At 41.0% G+C, this 18444-nt stretch overlaps 2 protein-coding genes across 2 annotated transcripts in view; both read right to left on the reverse strand.

Annotated features, from left to right (window-relative positions):
- Positions 1-268: 268 nt before the first annotated feature.
- Positions 269-18444, reverse strand: part of LOC139703303 (zinc finger protein 709-like) — a 51150-nt gene continuing 32974 nt past the window's right edge. The window contains exon 5 of the transcript XR_011705704.1: positions 269-958. The gene's annotated coding sequence lies outside the window, so the exon portion shown is untranslated. The remainder of the gene's footprint in view (positions 959-18444) is intronic.
- Positions 1315-17501, reverse strand: LOC114082255 (zinc finger protein 709-like). The gene is made up of 4 exons (XM_071606561.1): positions 17353-17501; positions 5986-6112; positions 5751-5811; positions 1315-5061 (listed from the first exon to the last, which is right to left on the reverse strand). The coding sequence occupies exons 1-4, from the start codon at positions 17353-17355 to the stop codon at positions 1416-1418; spliced, it is 3837 nt and encodes a 1278-aa protein (XP_071462662.1). The 5' UTR covers positions 17356-17501; the 3' UTR covers positions 1315-1415.

Below are 18444 nucleotides of genomic sequence, written 5' to 3' on the forward strand. Positions count from 1 at the left end.
CATGGAAGGATTAGATGAATGGTAGACAAAGCAGAGGACTGGGAGCGAAAAGGAAGGGACAGAGGATTAGCAAGGATGATGGAATGTGAAGGACATCATTATACAAAGTGCACGTATAAAGACATGAATTGGGTGTCAAAATTCTTTATATACAGATATGAGTAATTGTGGTATATATGTGTAATAAGAATTGTAATGCATTCTGCTGCAATTTCTTTATCCAAAATAAATAAATAAATAGCAGACGGGTTTTCCCAGATGTAAATCCTTTTTTAAAAAAAATTTTAAAAATATTTATTTCTTTATTTACTTTTAAGTTTTCGGCGGACACAACATCTTTGTATGTGGTGCTGAGGATCGAACCCGTGCCACACGATTGCCAGGCGAGTGCGCTACAGCTTGAGCCACATCCCCAGCCCAGATGTAAAGATGTAAATCCTTTTATGTATTTGAATAAAACTGTCAAAATTAAGTACAGCCCAACATGGCTTATCCACAGGATTTTCTACAATATATATTTTTTTAATACAACTGAACAAAACTAAAACATCTGAACCCTTTGTATTTCTTACATGCATAGGGTTTATTCATTTTGGCATGAATCTTTCCAAAAGAATCTTTCTAGTACTCAGAATAAACTGCAAAAATTAAAAGATTTCCCACATTTTTTCCATTCATAGGGATTCTCTCCATGAGAATTTTCATAAAAGAGAAGAAAAATAGGTCTAGAACATGAAGCTGATAGAGTATAGCAAATCGTCCCCATTCAGAGTGTTTATTTTCCAGTGAGGGAAATGGCTTTGAAGACAACAGGGAAAATGGAATGATTTGCCATATTTTTTCACATTTAAACAGTTATTCAGCCAGATGTGGTGATGTATGCATTTAATCCCAGAGACTTGGGAGGCTTAGGCTGAAGGATCACAAGTTGGGGCCAGCTTCAGCATTTTAGAACAACCTAAGGAACTCAGCAAGTCTCTGTCTCAAAATTAAAAATATAAAAATGAATGAGGATGTGTCTCAGTGGTAGCAGGCCACCAGACCAAATCTGCAGACAAATCCTCAGTACAATATTCAGCACAGTGAGCAGTGTGTTTGAAGGGGACAAGACATATTGATCCACCACATTTCACATTTAAAGAAATTTTCTCCAGTAAACTTCCAACATGTTGATGAGAAGAACAGTAATAACAGAAGACTTTGCCAATTGTTTTCATCAGTACAATTTCTTTGCAATATGAGTTTGTTCATGTAAGTGAAGCTGATGGGATGTAACAAAGGCTATTCCCCATTGTTGACCTTCACAGGGCTTCTCTCCAGTATGAGTCCGTTCATGTGAGCAAACATGAGAGGAGTGAGTGAAGCCTTTGCCACACTGCTTACATTGATAGGGTTTCTCTTGAGTGTGAGTCCCTTCATGTCTGTGAAAGAAAAAGCAAGAAAAAGACTTTTCCACATTGTTGGTATTCATTAGGCTTTTCTTCTGCATGAATACTTCCATGTACGTGAGGTTCACTGGATGTGTCAAGGGGTTCTCCACATTGTTGATATTCATAAGACTTCTCTCCAGTATGCGTTTTTTCATGTCTGTGAAGATGATGGGATCGAACGAAAGCTTTGCCACACTGCTTACATTCATAGGGCTTCTCCCCAGTATGAGTTTTTTCATGTGAGTGAAGGTGAGTGGACCGAGTGAAGGCTTTGCCGCACTGCTTACATTCATAGGGCTTCTCTCCAGTATGCGTCCGTTCATGTCTGTGAAGGTTAGAAGAATAAGTGAAGACTTTTCCACATTGTTTGCATTCCTTAGGATTCTGTCCAGTATGGATTTGTTCATGTCTCTGAAGGTAAGACAAAGTAGGGCAGGCTTTCCCACATTGTTGACATTCATAGGGTTTCTCTCTAGTATGTGTTCTTTCATGTCTGTGAAGTTTAGAGGACATAGTGAAGGCTTTGCCACACTGCTTACATTCATAAGGCTTCTCCCCACTATGAGTCCGCTCATGTATCTGAAGGTAGGAAGAAGTACTGAAGGCTTTCCCACATTGTTGACATTCATAGGGCTTCGCCCCAGTATGAGATTTTTCATGTGAGTGAAGGTGAGTGGACTGAGTGAAGGCTTTGCCACACTGCTTACATTCATAGGGCTTGTCTCCAGTATGCATCCGTTCATGTCTGTGAAGGTTAAAAGAAGTAGTGAAGACTTTTCCACATTGTTGGCATTCATTGGGCTTCTCTCCAGTATGGATTTGTTCATGTATCTGAAGGTAAGACAAAGTAGGGCAGGCTTTCCCACATTGTTGACATTCATAGGGTTTCTCTCTAGTATGTGTTCTTTCATGTCTGTGAAGTTTAGAGGATTCAGTGAAGGCTTTCCCACATTGTTGACATTCATAGGGTTTCTCTCTAGTATGTGTTCTTTCATGTCTGTGAAGTTTAGAGGAGTCAGTGAAGGCTTTGCCACACTGCTTACATTCATAGGGCTTCTCCCCACTATGAGTCCGCTCATGTATCTGAAGGTAGGAAAAAGTACTGAAGGCTTTCCTACATTGTTGACATTCATAGGGCTTCTCCCCAGTATGAGTTTTTTCATGTCTGTGAAGTATAGAGGAGTTAGTGAAGGCTTTACCACACTGCTTACATTCATAGGGCTTCTCTCCAGTATGCGTTCGTTCATGTCTGTGAAGTTTAAAGGACTTAGTGAAGGCTTTGCCACACTGCTTACATTCATAGGGCTTCTCTCCAGTATGCGCTCGTTCATGTCTGTGAAGTTTAGAGGACTCAGTGAAGGCTTTGCCACAATGCTTGCATTCATAGGGCTTCTCTCCAGTATGCATTCTTTCATGTCTGTTAAGGTTAAAAGAAGTAGTGAAGACTTTTCGACATTGTTGACATTCATAGGGTTTCTTTTTCGTATGAATTTTTTTATGTGAGTGAAGGTTAGACGATAGAGCAAAAGCTTTGTCACACTGCTTACATTCATAGGGCTTCTCCCCACTATGAGTCCGCTCATGTATCTGAAGGTAGGAAGAAGTACTGAAGGCTTTCCCACATTGTTGACATTCATAGGGCTTCTCCCCCGTATGAGTTTTTTCATGTGAGTGAAGGCGATTGGACCGAGTGAAGGCTTTGCCACACTGCTTACATTCATAGGGCTTCTCCCCAGTATGAGTCCGCTCATGTATTTGAAGGTAGGAAGAAGTACTGAAGGCTTTCCCACATTGTTGACATTCATAGGGCTTCTCCCCAGTATGAGTTTTTTCATGTGAGTGAAGGTGATTGGACAGAGTGAAGGTTCTGCCACGCTGCTTACATTCATAGGGCTTCTCCCCAGTATGAGTCCGCTCATGTATCTGAAGGTAGGAAGAAGTACTGAACGCTTTCCCACATTGTTGACATTCATAGGGGTTCTCCCCAGTATGAGTCCGCTCATGTATCTGAAGGTAGGAAGAAGTACTGAAGGCTTTCCCACATTGTTGACATTCATAGGGTTTCTTTTTCGTATGAGTTTTTTTATGTGAGTGAAGGTTAGATGATTGAGTAAAAGCTTTGCCACACTGCTTGCATTCATAGGGCTTCTCTCCAGTATGCGTCCGTTCATGTCTGTGAAGGGAAGAAGAAGTAGTGAAGAATTTTCCACATTGTTGGCATTCATTGGGCTTCTCTCCAGCATGGATTTGTTCATGTATCTGAAGGTAAGATGAAGTACTATAGGCTTTTCCACATTGTTGACATTGATAGGGCTTCTCTCCAGTATGCGTTCGTTCATGTTTGTGAAGGGAAGAAGAAGTAGTGAAGGCTTTTCCACATTGTTGGCATTCATTGGTATTCTCTCCAGTATGGATTTGTTCATGTATCTGAAGGTAAGACAAAGTAGTGAAGGCTTTCCCACATTGTTGACATTTATAGGGTTTCTTTTTCATATGTGTTCTTTCATGTCTGCGAAGTATAGAGGAGTTAGTGAAGGCTTTGCCACACTGCTTACATTCATAGGGCTTCTCCCCACTATGAGTCCGCTCATGTATCTGAAGATAGGAAGAAGTACTGAAGGCTTTCCCACATTGTTGACATTCATAGGGCTTCTCACCAGTATGAGTTTTTTCATGTCTGTGAAGTATAGAGGAGTTAGTGAAGGCTTTGCCACACTGTTCACATTTATAGGGCTTCTCTCCAGTATGCGTCCGTTCATGTCTGTGAAGGGAAGAAGAAGTAGTGAAGAATTTTCCACATTGTTGGCATTCATTGGGCTTCTCTCCAGCATGGATTTGTTCATGTATCTGAAGGTAAGATGAAGTACTGTAGGCTTTTCCACATTGTTGACATTGATAGGGCTTCTCTCCAATATGTGTTTGTCCATGTCTGTCAAGGGATAAAGAAGTAGTGAAGACTTTTCCACATTGTTTGCATTCTTTGGTCTTCTCGCCACTATGGATATGTTCATGTATCTGAAGGTAACACAAAGTACTGTAGGCTTTTCCACATTGTTGACTTTCATAGGGTTTCTCTCTAGTATGTTTTCTCTGATGTATTCTAAATAAACTTCGGTAAGCAAAGTCTTTCCCACATACATTACATTTAAAAAGTACTTTCCCAGTATGCGTGATCACGTGACTGTGAAGACTTTTGGGTGAAACCACGGTTTTACCACCTTCTTTACCTTCATGGGATTTCTCTCCAGAATGAGTTCTTTCATGTTTTCTAAAGAAAGTGGGGGAATGAAAGGCTTTTCCACATACCTCACATTGAAAAGCTTTACCTCGCCTATGTGTTCTTGTGTGACTTTGAACATCTGTGGGAGAAGATGAGGCTTCATCACATTGTTGACATTCATCAGGTTGCCACCCAGTATGAGAATCTTCATGCCTTTGAATGTCATTGGAACAACTGATGACTTTCCCACATACTATACTTTCACAGGGTCCATCTCCAGTTTGTGTTAACATTTGTGTGTGAACACTTTTGAGAGAAACCAGAGATTTCCTGTATTGTTTCAATTCACATGGCTTCTCTTCACATTCTTCATGCTTGGAGCGTTCGGGTCCACAGTGAGATGTGATCTGCCTATGAGGAATGAAGGGCATATGAAGTCTTTGGCACACATAATGCAGTCACATGAATTTACTCTATTAAAATTTTTCTTTGCTTAAGAATTGGGATCTCATGACCAGCACATTATTAATACTTGATTAATTCATGATGTTGTATTTATTTAAGGTCCTAGGTTAACGTCACTTCCAACATGAGGTAAAGCCTAGGATTTTCAAACTTGTTCAAATTGCCAGAAAATACAGAGATTGAGAGGAAACAATGCTTTGCAACACAGCTTGCCTATGGTCATTATCCAAATAATTACACTCATATATGCAATTTCATAATACTTTTTGCATGTCAAGCACTTTGAATAGACTGAATATCTATATATCTGTATATCTATGTCTATATATATATATATACATATATATATATATATATATATATATATATATATATATATATATAATTTATTTCAGTGGACAATAGATTTTATTGATTTAAATGTGGTGCTGAGAAGAGAACCCAGTGCCTCAAGCATGCAAGGCAAGCTATCTACCACTGAGCCACAATCTCAGTCCCAGTGAAGTATATATTTCTGGTAAAAAAACCTTATAAGAATAAATACATTTAAAGTTGTGCAAATTTCTTGCATTGGTTTTTAAAATTATATGACATCCCCAGATTCCCTCAAGGATTCCTCTTGTGAGTAAAATTACCTTAGATTTCTCCCAAAATTTTTAATCTGATTTTCAATGTTCTTCTCATCACATTTGTTTCCTAAAATGCCAAACAAAAACATTATAAATTTCTAGGAGCTAGAAATGCTTTTCCAAATTCATGGTGCATTTTATGCTACATTAATTCACCAACTGATTGTCTTTTCATGTTCTACATAAATAATAATAAAAAAAAAAAAACACAAATTCTCTAAGTAAATACACAAATTATTACCTATAGATGCCAGGTTTCTGAGGACTTCCAGCATCACATCTCTGTAAAGGTTCTTCTGGGAAGCATCCAGCAAATCCCACTCCTCCTGCATGAAGTTCACAGCCACATCCTCAAAGGTCACTGAGATCTAAAATATCCCACAAATGTGTAGTGGGGACCAGGGGGAGATTTCACAGCATGAGAAATCTATACTCAACATGCATGATGATCACATGATTCCCTGGCCTCTCGATTAATTCCACAATTTGGTCATTGAAATCTCCAGTGCATTTAATTCTTCACAGCCACTCCAACACTAGATTTGGGCCCCACACAAAGTAAATAGTAGAGTGTTGTACACCCTTTCTTTGGTGAGTTCACAGGAAGGAAGAGGGGCTCCCGGGTCACCCTAATCTTATTTGTTGATTGCATCTCTATCACCTTCTTACCAATATCCTGTGCAGTAGAGAGCTAATATTAGCACTCTCCTTATTACTTACCCCTTAGAAAAGAAAGCTAACTGAGTAGGAAATTGCTGGGATCACAAAACTCAGCATTTGAGAGATCCTGCCAACCACCATGACTCACTGGGCATACACAGTTAATATAGACAACATGGTATTTACTGATCTCCTGTTTCCTTTTGAAAGTCAATTGTTCCATTCTTAAAGAAGTGCTTAGAGTCAGCCCCAACCCACACCCTCAGAGTATGGAGTCACTAAAGAGTTTCCCTCATAGACAACAGTTAGACAATCTTCCACACAGGTTGTCACAATGTGTTCACTGGGGACTGAGCTCAACTTGGGTGATTACGCTGAGGACAACTAGGAGTTTGCAGGTGCTTTACTCCAGAACAAATTTACCCAATTAGTAATCAAGCACAATGATTAATGAACGCAAAAATATAATAATTTCTGGTGGTTAATGTCAAAGCAGAATGGGGTGTGTCAAAAGATGGCAAGTGTCTCAGAAAGAACTCGATGACCCCAAGATGTCACCTTGTCCAAACAACAGCCTTACAAAATTATATCGGTTTGAAAAATAGTTTTCTTAACAGACAGCAGAAAATCCTTTCCCAAACCTCATGGCAACCATGAATGTCCAATGATTTTCAAACTCTTCTGAACAGCAGATGTCTCACTCAGATCATGTACAGTATGAGACACACACCACCGTTCTGCTCAAGGACACTTTGATCAAGATAGGCCACATGTACAATGGTGGTCTGTCATGAAAGAGATTCCTCATTCTTGTAGCACAGCTGGTGCAAGGAAACCTCAGGCACAAGTACTTCCAGGATGTGTTAAAGCAGCAGGTTTGCAGCCCAGAATCCTGAACTATCCCACACTGACTGCTTGTGAAACAGGCCACTCCATGTGGGTCTCTAAGCAGGCTATGATTTCTGCACAGTGTGGAACAGCCAAAAGGACCACCTACCAGAACATGACACTGCCACTCACAAAGATCCATGCTCAAGGCCTTAAAACACATGACATTTGAAGCACGACAGTATCAACAGAGGCTAGTAGAAACCCAAGAGAAAGCCTTTAGTGGGCTGTTCTTCATGGCATGGAAAAATTATGAGTGACATCAGGTGTCTTGGGGATAGATCACAATGATGGTCTAGGCCAACTGAAATCTAAATGGCAAAGGGTACTTCATCCCACTATTGTGCAGAAAAATATCATTTATTATACATTTAACTGTGAAAGTCTAAAACACATTTCAAAAATTTAAGAAATATATAATTAACCCAACCCCCTCAAAAAAAAAAAAAAAAAGAAAGAAAGGAAGACATGTCAAACAGGCTTCCATGAGACACTTAAGACCTGTCACCAATTTTCTACTGTTATTTCCAGACAACAGAAGTTGAGTTAAAACTTCCTAATTCTTTCTGTTTATATTTATTTTTTTAGTTGCAGTTGAACACAATAGCTGTATCCTATTTATTTATGTGGTGATGAGGACTGAACCCAGGATCTTGCACATGCTAGGCAAGTTCATGACCACTGAGTCAGAACCCCAGCCCCCCTTGTTATTCTTTATATGGCATATTTTACCATATTATCAAAATTAAATAGATAAATAAAAGTATTAAATGGAAAAGAAAACTATGAAAGACTCTCATGATCATGAATGCAAAATTCCTCATCATACAATACTTTATTGAATCCAAAAATAAATAAAAAGAATTATAAACACAGCCAAGAGGAAATTATTACAGCTCTGTAAGACTGGTGCAAAATTTAAAACTCAGTTAAAATTTAACAGGGACCAGCATACTACTGTGGGAAGTCAAGCCCAGTGGCCCAGATGCACTCACATCAGCCTCTGCAGGGCCCAGGAACACAGCACACATGCAAGGCTTATTCAGAATTAAAAACCAATTGACATTATCCATCACAACAAAAAGCTAAATAATAAATATTGATTATATCAATAGTTAAAAAAATCAAGAATAATGAAAAAAACACTAAAGCTCAAAAAAACAATGTCTTCATAGAGAGACAACATGATCCTCTATGCTACTGGAATCCACTAAAGAATCTTGAAAAACAATGATGTGACATCAGTGTTGTCATGTTCATAAACAGGAAAATTTTTATATTATTGACAGCAGGAAGCTGGGCATGGAGGCCATGCCTGTGGTCCTTGACAATCAGGGGGCCGAGGCAGGATGATCCCAGGTTTGAGTCCAGCCTGGGCAATGTAGCAAGACTCTGTTTCTAAACAAAAAATTAAAAGTTTTGGGAATGTAGCTCAATGGTATAGCAGCCCTGAGTCCAACACACAGCACCAAAATGAAAAGGAAAACAAACACACACCACTTATACAGAACCAATAAAAGAGAAATACTCATATATAAATCTAACAAAAATCTGTATGACAAAAACTGCTAACTTCTAATAAAAATATCAGAGACATGGAAAATATTTGCAGATACTTTTATGTTCACAGATGGGAAGCCTCAGTTACCATCAATTCTTACCAACTTTATTTATGGATTCAATATAATCCCAATAAAAATATTTTAAGTTATGTTTTCAGTAACAAAAGATCCAGAACAACCAACACAGTAATGAACACTCAGTTCACAGGATGAACACTACCTGAGGTTAACAGCTAATAAAAATCTACAATCATCAAGACACAGTGGTATTTGGCACAGTATAAAAATATTCCACTGATCTTTTACAAAGGAGCAGAAGAAAATCAATGTAAAATATAGTCTCTTGGACAATGTTGCCAAAGCACTGGACATGAATTAACATGTAGAGAAAGAAAATATTCTCATTTCACAAATGTCACAGAGCTCCCAGTGGAGCCTCAGTCTCAAAGTAGCACACACAGCTGGGGCTGCAGCTCTAGCAAAGCACCTGCATGGCAATTAGGAGGCCCAGGGTTCACTTGTCTGCACCAAAAAATTGCCGATACATTGTAGTACCTAATGCAAAACTCCAAACATCATTAAAATAACAAAGAAATACAGAGAAATCTGGGCTGGCATGACAGCTTCATATGCAACATCAAACACATGAACTGTGAGTGAAAAACTTGTAAATAGAACTTGATCAAAATGAAGTTTGCATTTTTCAAAAGATGCCCTTGAGAGAATGAGAAGACATGCTGGAGAACTGGACAAAATGTTGTCACAACACATAATGACACTGGGTTGGTATTCAACATACATGAAGAATACTCAGTAAAAAAAGTAAGCAACCAACTTGGAAGTGGGAAGAAGATTTGGAAAGACACTCATTCAATAAATAGGCACAGTTAATACATGTGTGAGAAGATGTTCACCTGCATATAACTAGGAAACTTCAAAATGAACAATGAGGTGCCACCAGGTACTCAACTGGAAGGGTGAAATGCCAAACACTAAAAGCTCCAAAAGACAGTGAAAACTTAAATCAGCAAGAACCCTTCCCTGGCTCATGTGAATGGAGAGAAGAACACTCTCTCTGGAAGATAGTCACGCTATTACAAAATAAACATGGTGCACTCTACAATTAATTCACCACACTCCCAGGTGTCTATGCAAATAAGGTGAAAATTATGCACAGAAAACTTCTCAGCAGTGACTACAGCAGCCATATCCAGAACTGCCCAAAGCTAGAAGCAAGGAAGATGCACCTTTCAATGCTGAATGGACAAGGTACATTTTAACCACACCAAAGAATATCACCCAGAAAGTGAGCTCTGCAGCCTGTAAAGATACAGCACCCTTAAAGGCAGACTGCTAAGTGAGAGAAGCCAGTCTGAAAGGTCAAGTGCAGTAAGATTCCAAGTCAAGAACATTCCAGAAGAGACAACATTATAGATGCACTGAAACACTTCTGTATGACATTATTATGTAGAGTATGTGACACACAAAATCACACCACACAGAGGAGGAACCCTAAGGTAAAGGATGGATTTCAGCTGATGATAAAGTGTTGCTTCATCCACTCTCTTAATCAAATGTAGGATACTGATTCAGTAACTAACAAGCATCCAACATCAATGCAAAATATTGAGAACAGTGTAGAGAAGGGTGTTTGATACTATATGTAATGGCTCATTTGAATTGTCAACCACATTGGATTAAGAGATACCTGTGATTAAGAGGCCTCTGGGTGTGTCCGTGAGGGTGTGTCTACAAATGATTGGCATGTGGAACAGAGAACCAAACTAGAGAACCTCCTTAGGTATAGGCAGCACCATCCAATAGGACGGTGTCTTAGGTGGAACAAAAGTTGGAAGAAGAAGGAAGCAGCAGCAGAGAAAGCCCCTTTCTTCTCCAATGGCTGCTGCAATGGCCTGAGGATATCACACTCTGCCTTCTTCACTCTCCCAAAGTGGACTCTGCCTGTGATTCTCCAGGGAGTTTCCAGAACCTTTGGTCTGGAAAAGGGCGGGACCACTGATCTCTCATGTTCTGAGACTTCAGCCTCTTGGACTCTGTAGCTACTACTTCTCAAGCTCTCCAGCTGCAGACGGTCACTGTAGACATCCAGCTTCAGGTCAAGTAGGCCAATCTAATAAGTCCCCTTTTATAATCACACTTCGTGTTGATGCTTTTCCTCTAGAAAACATTGACTAACAAACTATAAGTCTAACATTGCTCTGAAAAACAAAATTGATTTAATAAGGAAATGAATGAACTACCATGCCATAAACTTTAACAAATATAAACATAAGAAACAATATTACATAATGAATACCTTTCCCAAATAATAATGCAAAAAATAAAGTAAAGAAGAAAAGTCATAGTTACAAATTTCAAAACTATGGACAAGAGCAACGAAACTGATTTTCAATACTATTTCCATCTGGAAAGAAACTGGATGATAAAAATTTTTTTTTAATATATATTAATTCTTTAGTACTAGGTGGGTACAATTTTTTTATTTAATATTTATGTGGTGCTGAGGATCGAACTCAAGGCCTCACACATGCTAGGTGAGCGCTTTTTCTCTAAGCCACAATCCCAACCCCTGGATGATAAATCTAAAAGGTATTCCAACTGCTGGTGTGGTGGTGTGCACCTGTAATTTCAGCCACTAGAGAGGTCAAGACATGGAACTGGCAAGTTGGAGGCTTTCTCAGCAATTTAGCAAGACATCCAGAAATTTTGTGAAACTTGGTCTTCATCAACAATAAATGGGGGGACTGGGATTGTAGCTGAGTGGCAGAGCACTTGCTAGCATGTATGAGGCACTGGGTATGATCCTTAGCACCACAGATAAATTAACAAAAATAAGGTATTCTGCCCCTCTACAACTATACAAAACAAAAACAAAAATAAATAGGTACATAATAAATAGGAAGGGGTGAGGACGTGTTCAGTGGTCAAGTGCCTCTGGGTTTGTTACCCAGTAAAACACCTGCCCACCTCCAAAATGCTGCTCACACATTGAAATTCATTTTTTTGAGGACAACATAAGCATGAGCAAGTCCCTGGTTTCAATCCCAGCACTCAATACATCAGCAAATAAGTAAACCCCAGTCTCCAATACGAATTTTTTTGGGGTGCAGAGTAGCTCAGTAGTAAGAACCTGATAGCCCTCGGTTCAATCCTCAACAGTCCATGTACACACACACACACACATACAAAAAAAAAAAAAAAAAAACCCTGAAAATATATGTAATGAGTGATAAAAAAGGCAACAAAAATCAATGAAAACACAACACACTTTCTTACAAAGGAGACTGAACTTGCCCATGATGTACACTCTTTGAAAAAACAAAGAGCATTTCAGTAAATTATGTGAAATTCAGGGCATGGATTATTGTGTTTTATGGGGTGAACTTAGAAAAACTATATCTAAAATGAAAATAGTACACTGTATCTAAGACCAGTGAAAATATTGTACAGGACAGAGAGATTAGAGAGAGCATTTATGTTACTCCCAAGTTTCATAAGCTAAAAGGCCAGCTCCCAAATGGGTAGCCCTAGGAGGAGGTAATTAGGAGGGAACAGGAATCAGGTGACATGGTGAGAGTGCTTGTGAGAAGATCAGCACCCTTACTTAGACATATATATCTCTCCTTTTCAGAAAACAGGTGTCATTTGTTATTTCACTGATAAAGTATACAGTGATTTTTAAATGATCACAGTTCGGTATTTTAGATATTGCCAAAATTGTCCTTAAAACTTCCAATGAAGATGGGTGTGATGGTGCACATCTGTAACCACAGTGGTTCAGGGGTCAGAGGCCCAAGGTGATATAGCAAGACCCTGACTCAAAAGGAAGAATCTAAACGGGGCCAGGGATGTGGATCAGTGGCTAAGCACCTCTGGGTTCCATTGCTGATACCAAAAACGACACAGCTAACATGAACCTGCCAAGTCCAGACAACAACAGTAACAACAAACTGTCATTCCTGTCAAATTCATCAGCTTGTCCAGGACTGTAACTAATTTACATAAAATCAAATTCATAAATTTATCCACCACAATTTTTGTAGAAATGGATTCATTTCCTGCAGCAATAATGGTAGACAGAGTTTCTCTGTATCTTAAGAGGCATTCTGGAATCTAGGGCATGGATTTCAATTGGAAATCATTGAAAAGACAAGATCAAATCTCACCAATTTTCTATGCATACTCAGGGGTAGCAAAAGATAAATTAGATGTGTTTTTGTTGTTGTTGTTGTTGTTTGTTTTTTTGTTTTTCTGTTCTGTTCTTTTTCTTTGGTTTGGGATCAGAGATTAAACCCAGAGGAACTTTACTGATGAGTCACAACCCCAGACATAAGGCCTGGCTAAGTCGCTAAGGCTGTACTCAAGTTTACAATCCTACTGCCTCAGCTTCTGGAACAGCAAGGATCACAGGTGTGCACCACTGTACCTGGCTGTAATTGTTTTCACAATGGAAATGTAACTAGACTTTTTAAAATCCACTTCTTTCTTGCCTATTTGATAATAGTCCATCCCATTTGGCTCTGAAAAAATAGACCTGGGCCTCAAAATGTGAGCACATCATTTCAAAGTGATACACAGAAAGCTTTGGTGCTGAGGAAGCACACATGTGTCAGGCTCAAGGGGCAGGGAAGGTCCCTGACATCTGGGACATGCTCCCTCCTGGTCTTGCTTCCTGAATGCCTCTAGGATCACCCTCCCAGGGACCTAGACCATGACTCCACTCTACGAGGCTTTTCAGGTTTGCACAGCCCTGCACTGGGGTGAGTGTTTCTTACTCTCTGGCAGAGGTTTCGCTCCTTCACACTGTGAGACTGAAAGGGCAGGAATCACTGGTGACCTGGCCCCTCAGCACCAGCATCCACAGGCTGACTGGCCACCTCTCTCCATGGAATGGGAATAAAGCTTGGGTAAAAGAAGGTCCCAAGGAAGTAGCTGTCTAGATGAGGCTTGTTCCAGGAGATTCCTCAGCCCAGAGCCCCCAGCAGCTTCCCTGAGAGGCTGCACCCCACACCTCAGGTGTCCTCTAGGAGGAACTGACCCAGGGCCTGAAGTTCTGTTCACCCTGCAGGGACCAGGGCAGCTGTGGGCACCTTGTGGCAGCTCCAGGAGAGGACAGTGGCTGAGGACATGGGACCCTGTGAGGCGTCCAAAGGGAACCTCTGCCCAAGAAATCTGACATGGTGTCTACACCTAAGGATTATAAAGGGAGAAGCACAAGATTTTTACAGCTGTGAACTCAAGTTCTCTATACAGTTGCATCTACATCAAAGAACCTTCAGAGTACTTGACTTGGCTAACCAGACCACCATGAGGGTGGAAAGGCAGGGTTCTGTATGGAGAGCAAAAATTATCTTGGGCTATCTTAAGCCCTTTAATAGCCAATTATCTTAATTTCTGTATCAGACCACAATTCTCAAAACTATTAAATTTCTCAGAATATATCCCTACCCTTACCAGACATCTAGTCCCCACCATCTACCAAAGTAAGAATGTAATAACAACAGTCAGAAGAAATTTCTTTTTTCTTCCTTCCTTTCTTTCTTTCTGCAGCCCACAAATCTGATGATCCTACCATTGCAGTTGGTTAATGTAGTGATACGCAGTTTCTTTTATAAAAGTTCATGTAGGCCAGGCACAGTGCCACACAAGTGTAATCCCAGTAGCTTGAGAAGATAAGGTAGGAGGACTGCTAAATTCAAAGTCAGTCTCAGCAAGTTAGTGAGACCATAAGGAACTTGATGAGATCATGTCTCAAAATACAATCTAAAAAGGACTGATTGTGGCTCAGTGATTAAGTGCCCCTGGGTTTAATCCTTGTCTTTCAGGGTGGGACACATACATCATTTAGGGTCACTTGAATCCATGTTCCTGAGTATGCTCATTAATATTTAAATCAAAATGAACTATTTTCCATAGCTGGGATTGCCAATGCCTTTAATGTCAACACCTTGAGAAACTGAAGCAGGAGGGTCAGGCTGGGCAACATGGCCAGGCTGGGCAACATATCCAGACCCCATCTGAAAATCAAATTTAAAGAGTTGGGGATGAAGAACAGAAGAATGAATCAAACACTATTATCCTATGTGCATATATGATTACAGGACTGGTGTGAATCCACATGGAGTACAACCAGAAAAAGGAGCAGTGACACTCTATTTATGTGTGCTGTGTCAAAATGCATTATAATGCCATGTATAACTAATAAAAACAAATTTAAGTAAATAAATGATCTATGTCAAATTGGGGCAGGGGAGCTTGGAAAATGACCCAAGATTCAATATCCCTAGGTTCTATAAACAAATGCCTTTTTTTCCTTTTAAAGTAATTATTTTGACCAAACACAGAGAACTGTGAAGTGATTATTCTTTCCTCTCAAGTATAATAATCACAAATGGAAAACAAATGCTTTCAAAAGTGTTCTTCTTACCAGGGACACAGGCTTGTTAGAATGGCCTTAGGCCTGAGCCTAAGCAACTCCATTTTAAAAGACCTGCAGTTTCACCAGGCACATCCACAGATCCCTCCAGTAAGGCCTCAAACAAGTTCCTTCCCCTCACCCTGATAAAGAGAGTGAAGCCTCTGCCAGGCTGTCCTTGCCTGATAAGAGGGAAAGACAAGAAGATCAGGGTGCAGATGACCCCAGAATAAATGATGTCACTGAGAAATAGGGTGGTAGCTGATAAGGATTGAAAGGGTGATCCAAAGCCCCAAAATTTAGTATAAATGATAGAGCTGATGATCAGGAATTCAGCCAACAGAAACAAGGATGCACTCGAGCTGGAGAGTCTGATGAGGACCTGACATCCCATCACTTGGAATCTTTCCTGAGTCTCTGTGTGATCCTCACTGCTCTCAAACTCTACTGCCTTCTCTGGACCTTGGTAAGAGCTGCAACTCCTCTCTACAACCTCCTCCTCAACTGGTCCTCCGCTCCAAACCAGGAAAAGCCTGCCTTGGTTCCAGATCTGGTCACTGAGGTCTGAGTGAGTGTGCATCTGCTGGACTCAAAGCCTAAGACATAAGACTTTTGAACTTAGCATGCAGAGGAGATGTCTTTCATTAGCTTATCATTATTAAGTGTGTTTTCCAGTGCTTAGAATGAATCTAGAATTGTTTGCTGTGAATTGATTATGTCTATGGCAATGCCTAGCATTAAGGATTGTTGTTTTCTTGATTAAGAACCTATACAGTTAAACTGTATTGAGTAATTTGAGTGAATAGAGCATTGAAAGGGGCAGAAGTGTGTGGACATTCTTTATTTCTCCCCTTGACTGCATAAGTCACAGTTTTGCCCCCTCCACACAGCCCTGTAATCCCAGGAACTTTGAAGGCTAACGCAGAAGTGAAGCCAGATTTACAGATAGGTAGTTAGGCAGATTGGGTCTAATATTGTGTAAGATAAATAAAACAGAGGCCCTTATAGAGAATGGAGTCCTGGAAACCAGAGCAGCAATTGAAATGTTAATGTCCCCAAGGAAGGAATCCACTCTAAGGAACTGTTAATCATAATCCAAAAGTCACCCGAGACCCTTCCTGCCCACATTACTCCTCCAGCCCCCCAATCTCCCACCTTTTGGACCTTCCCACCTGCATTCTATCACTGCAACATAATGAGAAACAAAGTGTGGGAAAGCGGAAAGAAGACTTTAGCTATAGAAGAGGGAAGACCTCCCCCTTACAGGGATTCCACCTCTTGGGTCCCCTTCTTCCTGTGGGGAGAAGTCTTTTCTGCTGTCCTTTAATAAACCTTCTACTTTCCACTCTACACTTGCCTCAGCGTGCTTCTCTGGTGTTATACTTCAGCATTCAGGGAAGCAAGGACTCGTCACTGGTAAACAGCAGTAACAGAAGGATCACAGGTTGGAGACCAGCTTCCACACCAAGTGGGTGCAGATCTCAAAATTCAGTAAAAGTGGAGGCTGGGGATGTGACTCATAAAGCTACCCGAGTTTGGATCCCCAATTAAAAGAAAAAAACTATTCTCTCCAATATTTCACTACATGAGAAGTGACAATTAGCGGACGGTGTCCATTTGAAACGAGTGGGAAGAACGAACGTCTGGCCGAGCTGTGAGCTGGAGGGAAGGTGGGTTTCAGAAGGGAGGAGGCTCCTGCAATTTGGGGGACTTACAGCAGCCTCCGGAGGAGCTCCCCTGGGAGAAGGAGGGTGCATTTGTGGCCCTGCTTCCTCCACATTGGGAAGAGTGGGTCGGGCCACCAGTAGGGAGCAAAGGGGACACCAGGGACCTGAGCCGCCCTTCCAAACCCAGGGAACCAGGGGACAGGGTCCAGGGCCACCCTCCAGCGGGGACTCTGCCACGCTCAGCAGCTCACCTCAAAAACCCAAAACTCAGTTCACCCCACGAGGCCAAGGGACAGGGCCACGACTCCGCTGCGCTCCCCAGCTCACCCGGGCACCGGGCACCGGGCACCAAGGCAGGTGGTGACGCATACCTTCAACACTGGTCCCAAACTCACCATTTTTGTGTTCTGTGGTGACTCAGCGTCCTCTTGAGGAACCTCCAGGCACCCGAGACGGGGGTGGGGGGGACACAGGCAAAGCAGAGTCACCTGAGTCCCTGGAGCAGAGAACTCTCGGCTTGAAGGATGAGAAGCAGAATCGCAGAGGAAGAAATGCTCGCGAGATTGCGGAAGCCCGCCCTTCCTCTCCCTCTGTGCACTGATTGGGCAGTTCCCCCAGCATCCGGATGGATGGCCTCCAGGCCCGCCTCTGCATCGTGACTGACATCCAGCATAATCCAATCACTGGCTGAAATTGGGTAGAGTGACAGATGCTTGGCCCCAGCTCTTTTCAGGCGGAGCTTTTCAGCTGTGCTGGGAACTAATCCATGAGGGAAGCCTTGGCTTAGCCTCTGGTACAGAGGTGACACCTGGCGCTGAGCTAGGCTTCAGCCATAGAGTGCTTTCTGAGCATGGCGAGCCCCTCAACACAAAAACAAAGCACAGCTTCTCAGGGAGGCTGAGGCTGGAGGAGCCCAAGGTCAGGTCAGAATCAGCAAACACTGGGACCCTCTCTTTTTATTTTTTAAGTTGTAGATAATACAATCTTTATTTATTTCTGTTTCTGTGGTGCTAAGGATCGAATCCAGTGCCTCATGTGTGTGAGGCAGGCATTCTACCACTGAGGTACAACCCCAGGCCCGAGAGACCCTCTCTTAAAATAAATACATATATTTAATTATTATATATTATTAATTATTATATTATAATAATTATATATTATTTTTATATAAATATATATATACCTACCTCAGGCAAATTAGAAAGACACGGTCTCCATATTTTTGAAACACTCTTTAAAGCTATCATATATATCATACATATATATGATATCTACTAATGAAAACAATTTGAAAATTATTTTAGTAAATCTCATTACCTCCTGGCCTCTGATCTTTGAGGAGGCAGCCTAAGCTATAAAAGGAAACATTTGGGGTTGGGGCTGTGGCTCAGTGTTCCATCCCCAGCAGAGAAAGGGGTGGGGTGGGGGGAGGCAGACAACCCTCTAAAACAGCAACGTGCAGCGGAAATAAAATGGGCGCCTTGTGC

Source organism: Marmota flaviventris, chromosome X (assembly GCF_047511675.1).
Source record: "Marmota flaviventris isolate mMarFla1 chromosome X, mMarFla1.hap1, whole genome shotgun sequence".
NCBI classification, from domain to species: domain Eukaryota; kingdom Metazoa; phylum Chordata; class Mammalia; order Rodentia; family Sciuridae; genus Marmota; species Marmota flaviventris.

Bases quoted from the DNA above. Each gene is read 5' to 3' on its own strand.
- LOC114082255 (XM_071606561.1), bottom strand. The intron at 5,812-5,985 runs GTAATAATTTGT...TTGGCATTTTAG, and splicing joins CAGAAACCTGGCATCTATAG to GAAACAAATGTGATGAGAAG. The intron at 5,062-5,750 runs GTAATTTTACTC...CATTCCTCATAG, and splicing joins AATTTTGGGAGAAATCTAAG to GCAGATCACATCTCACTGTG.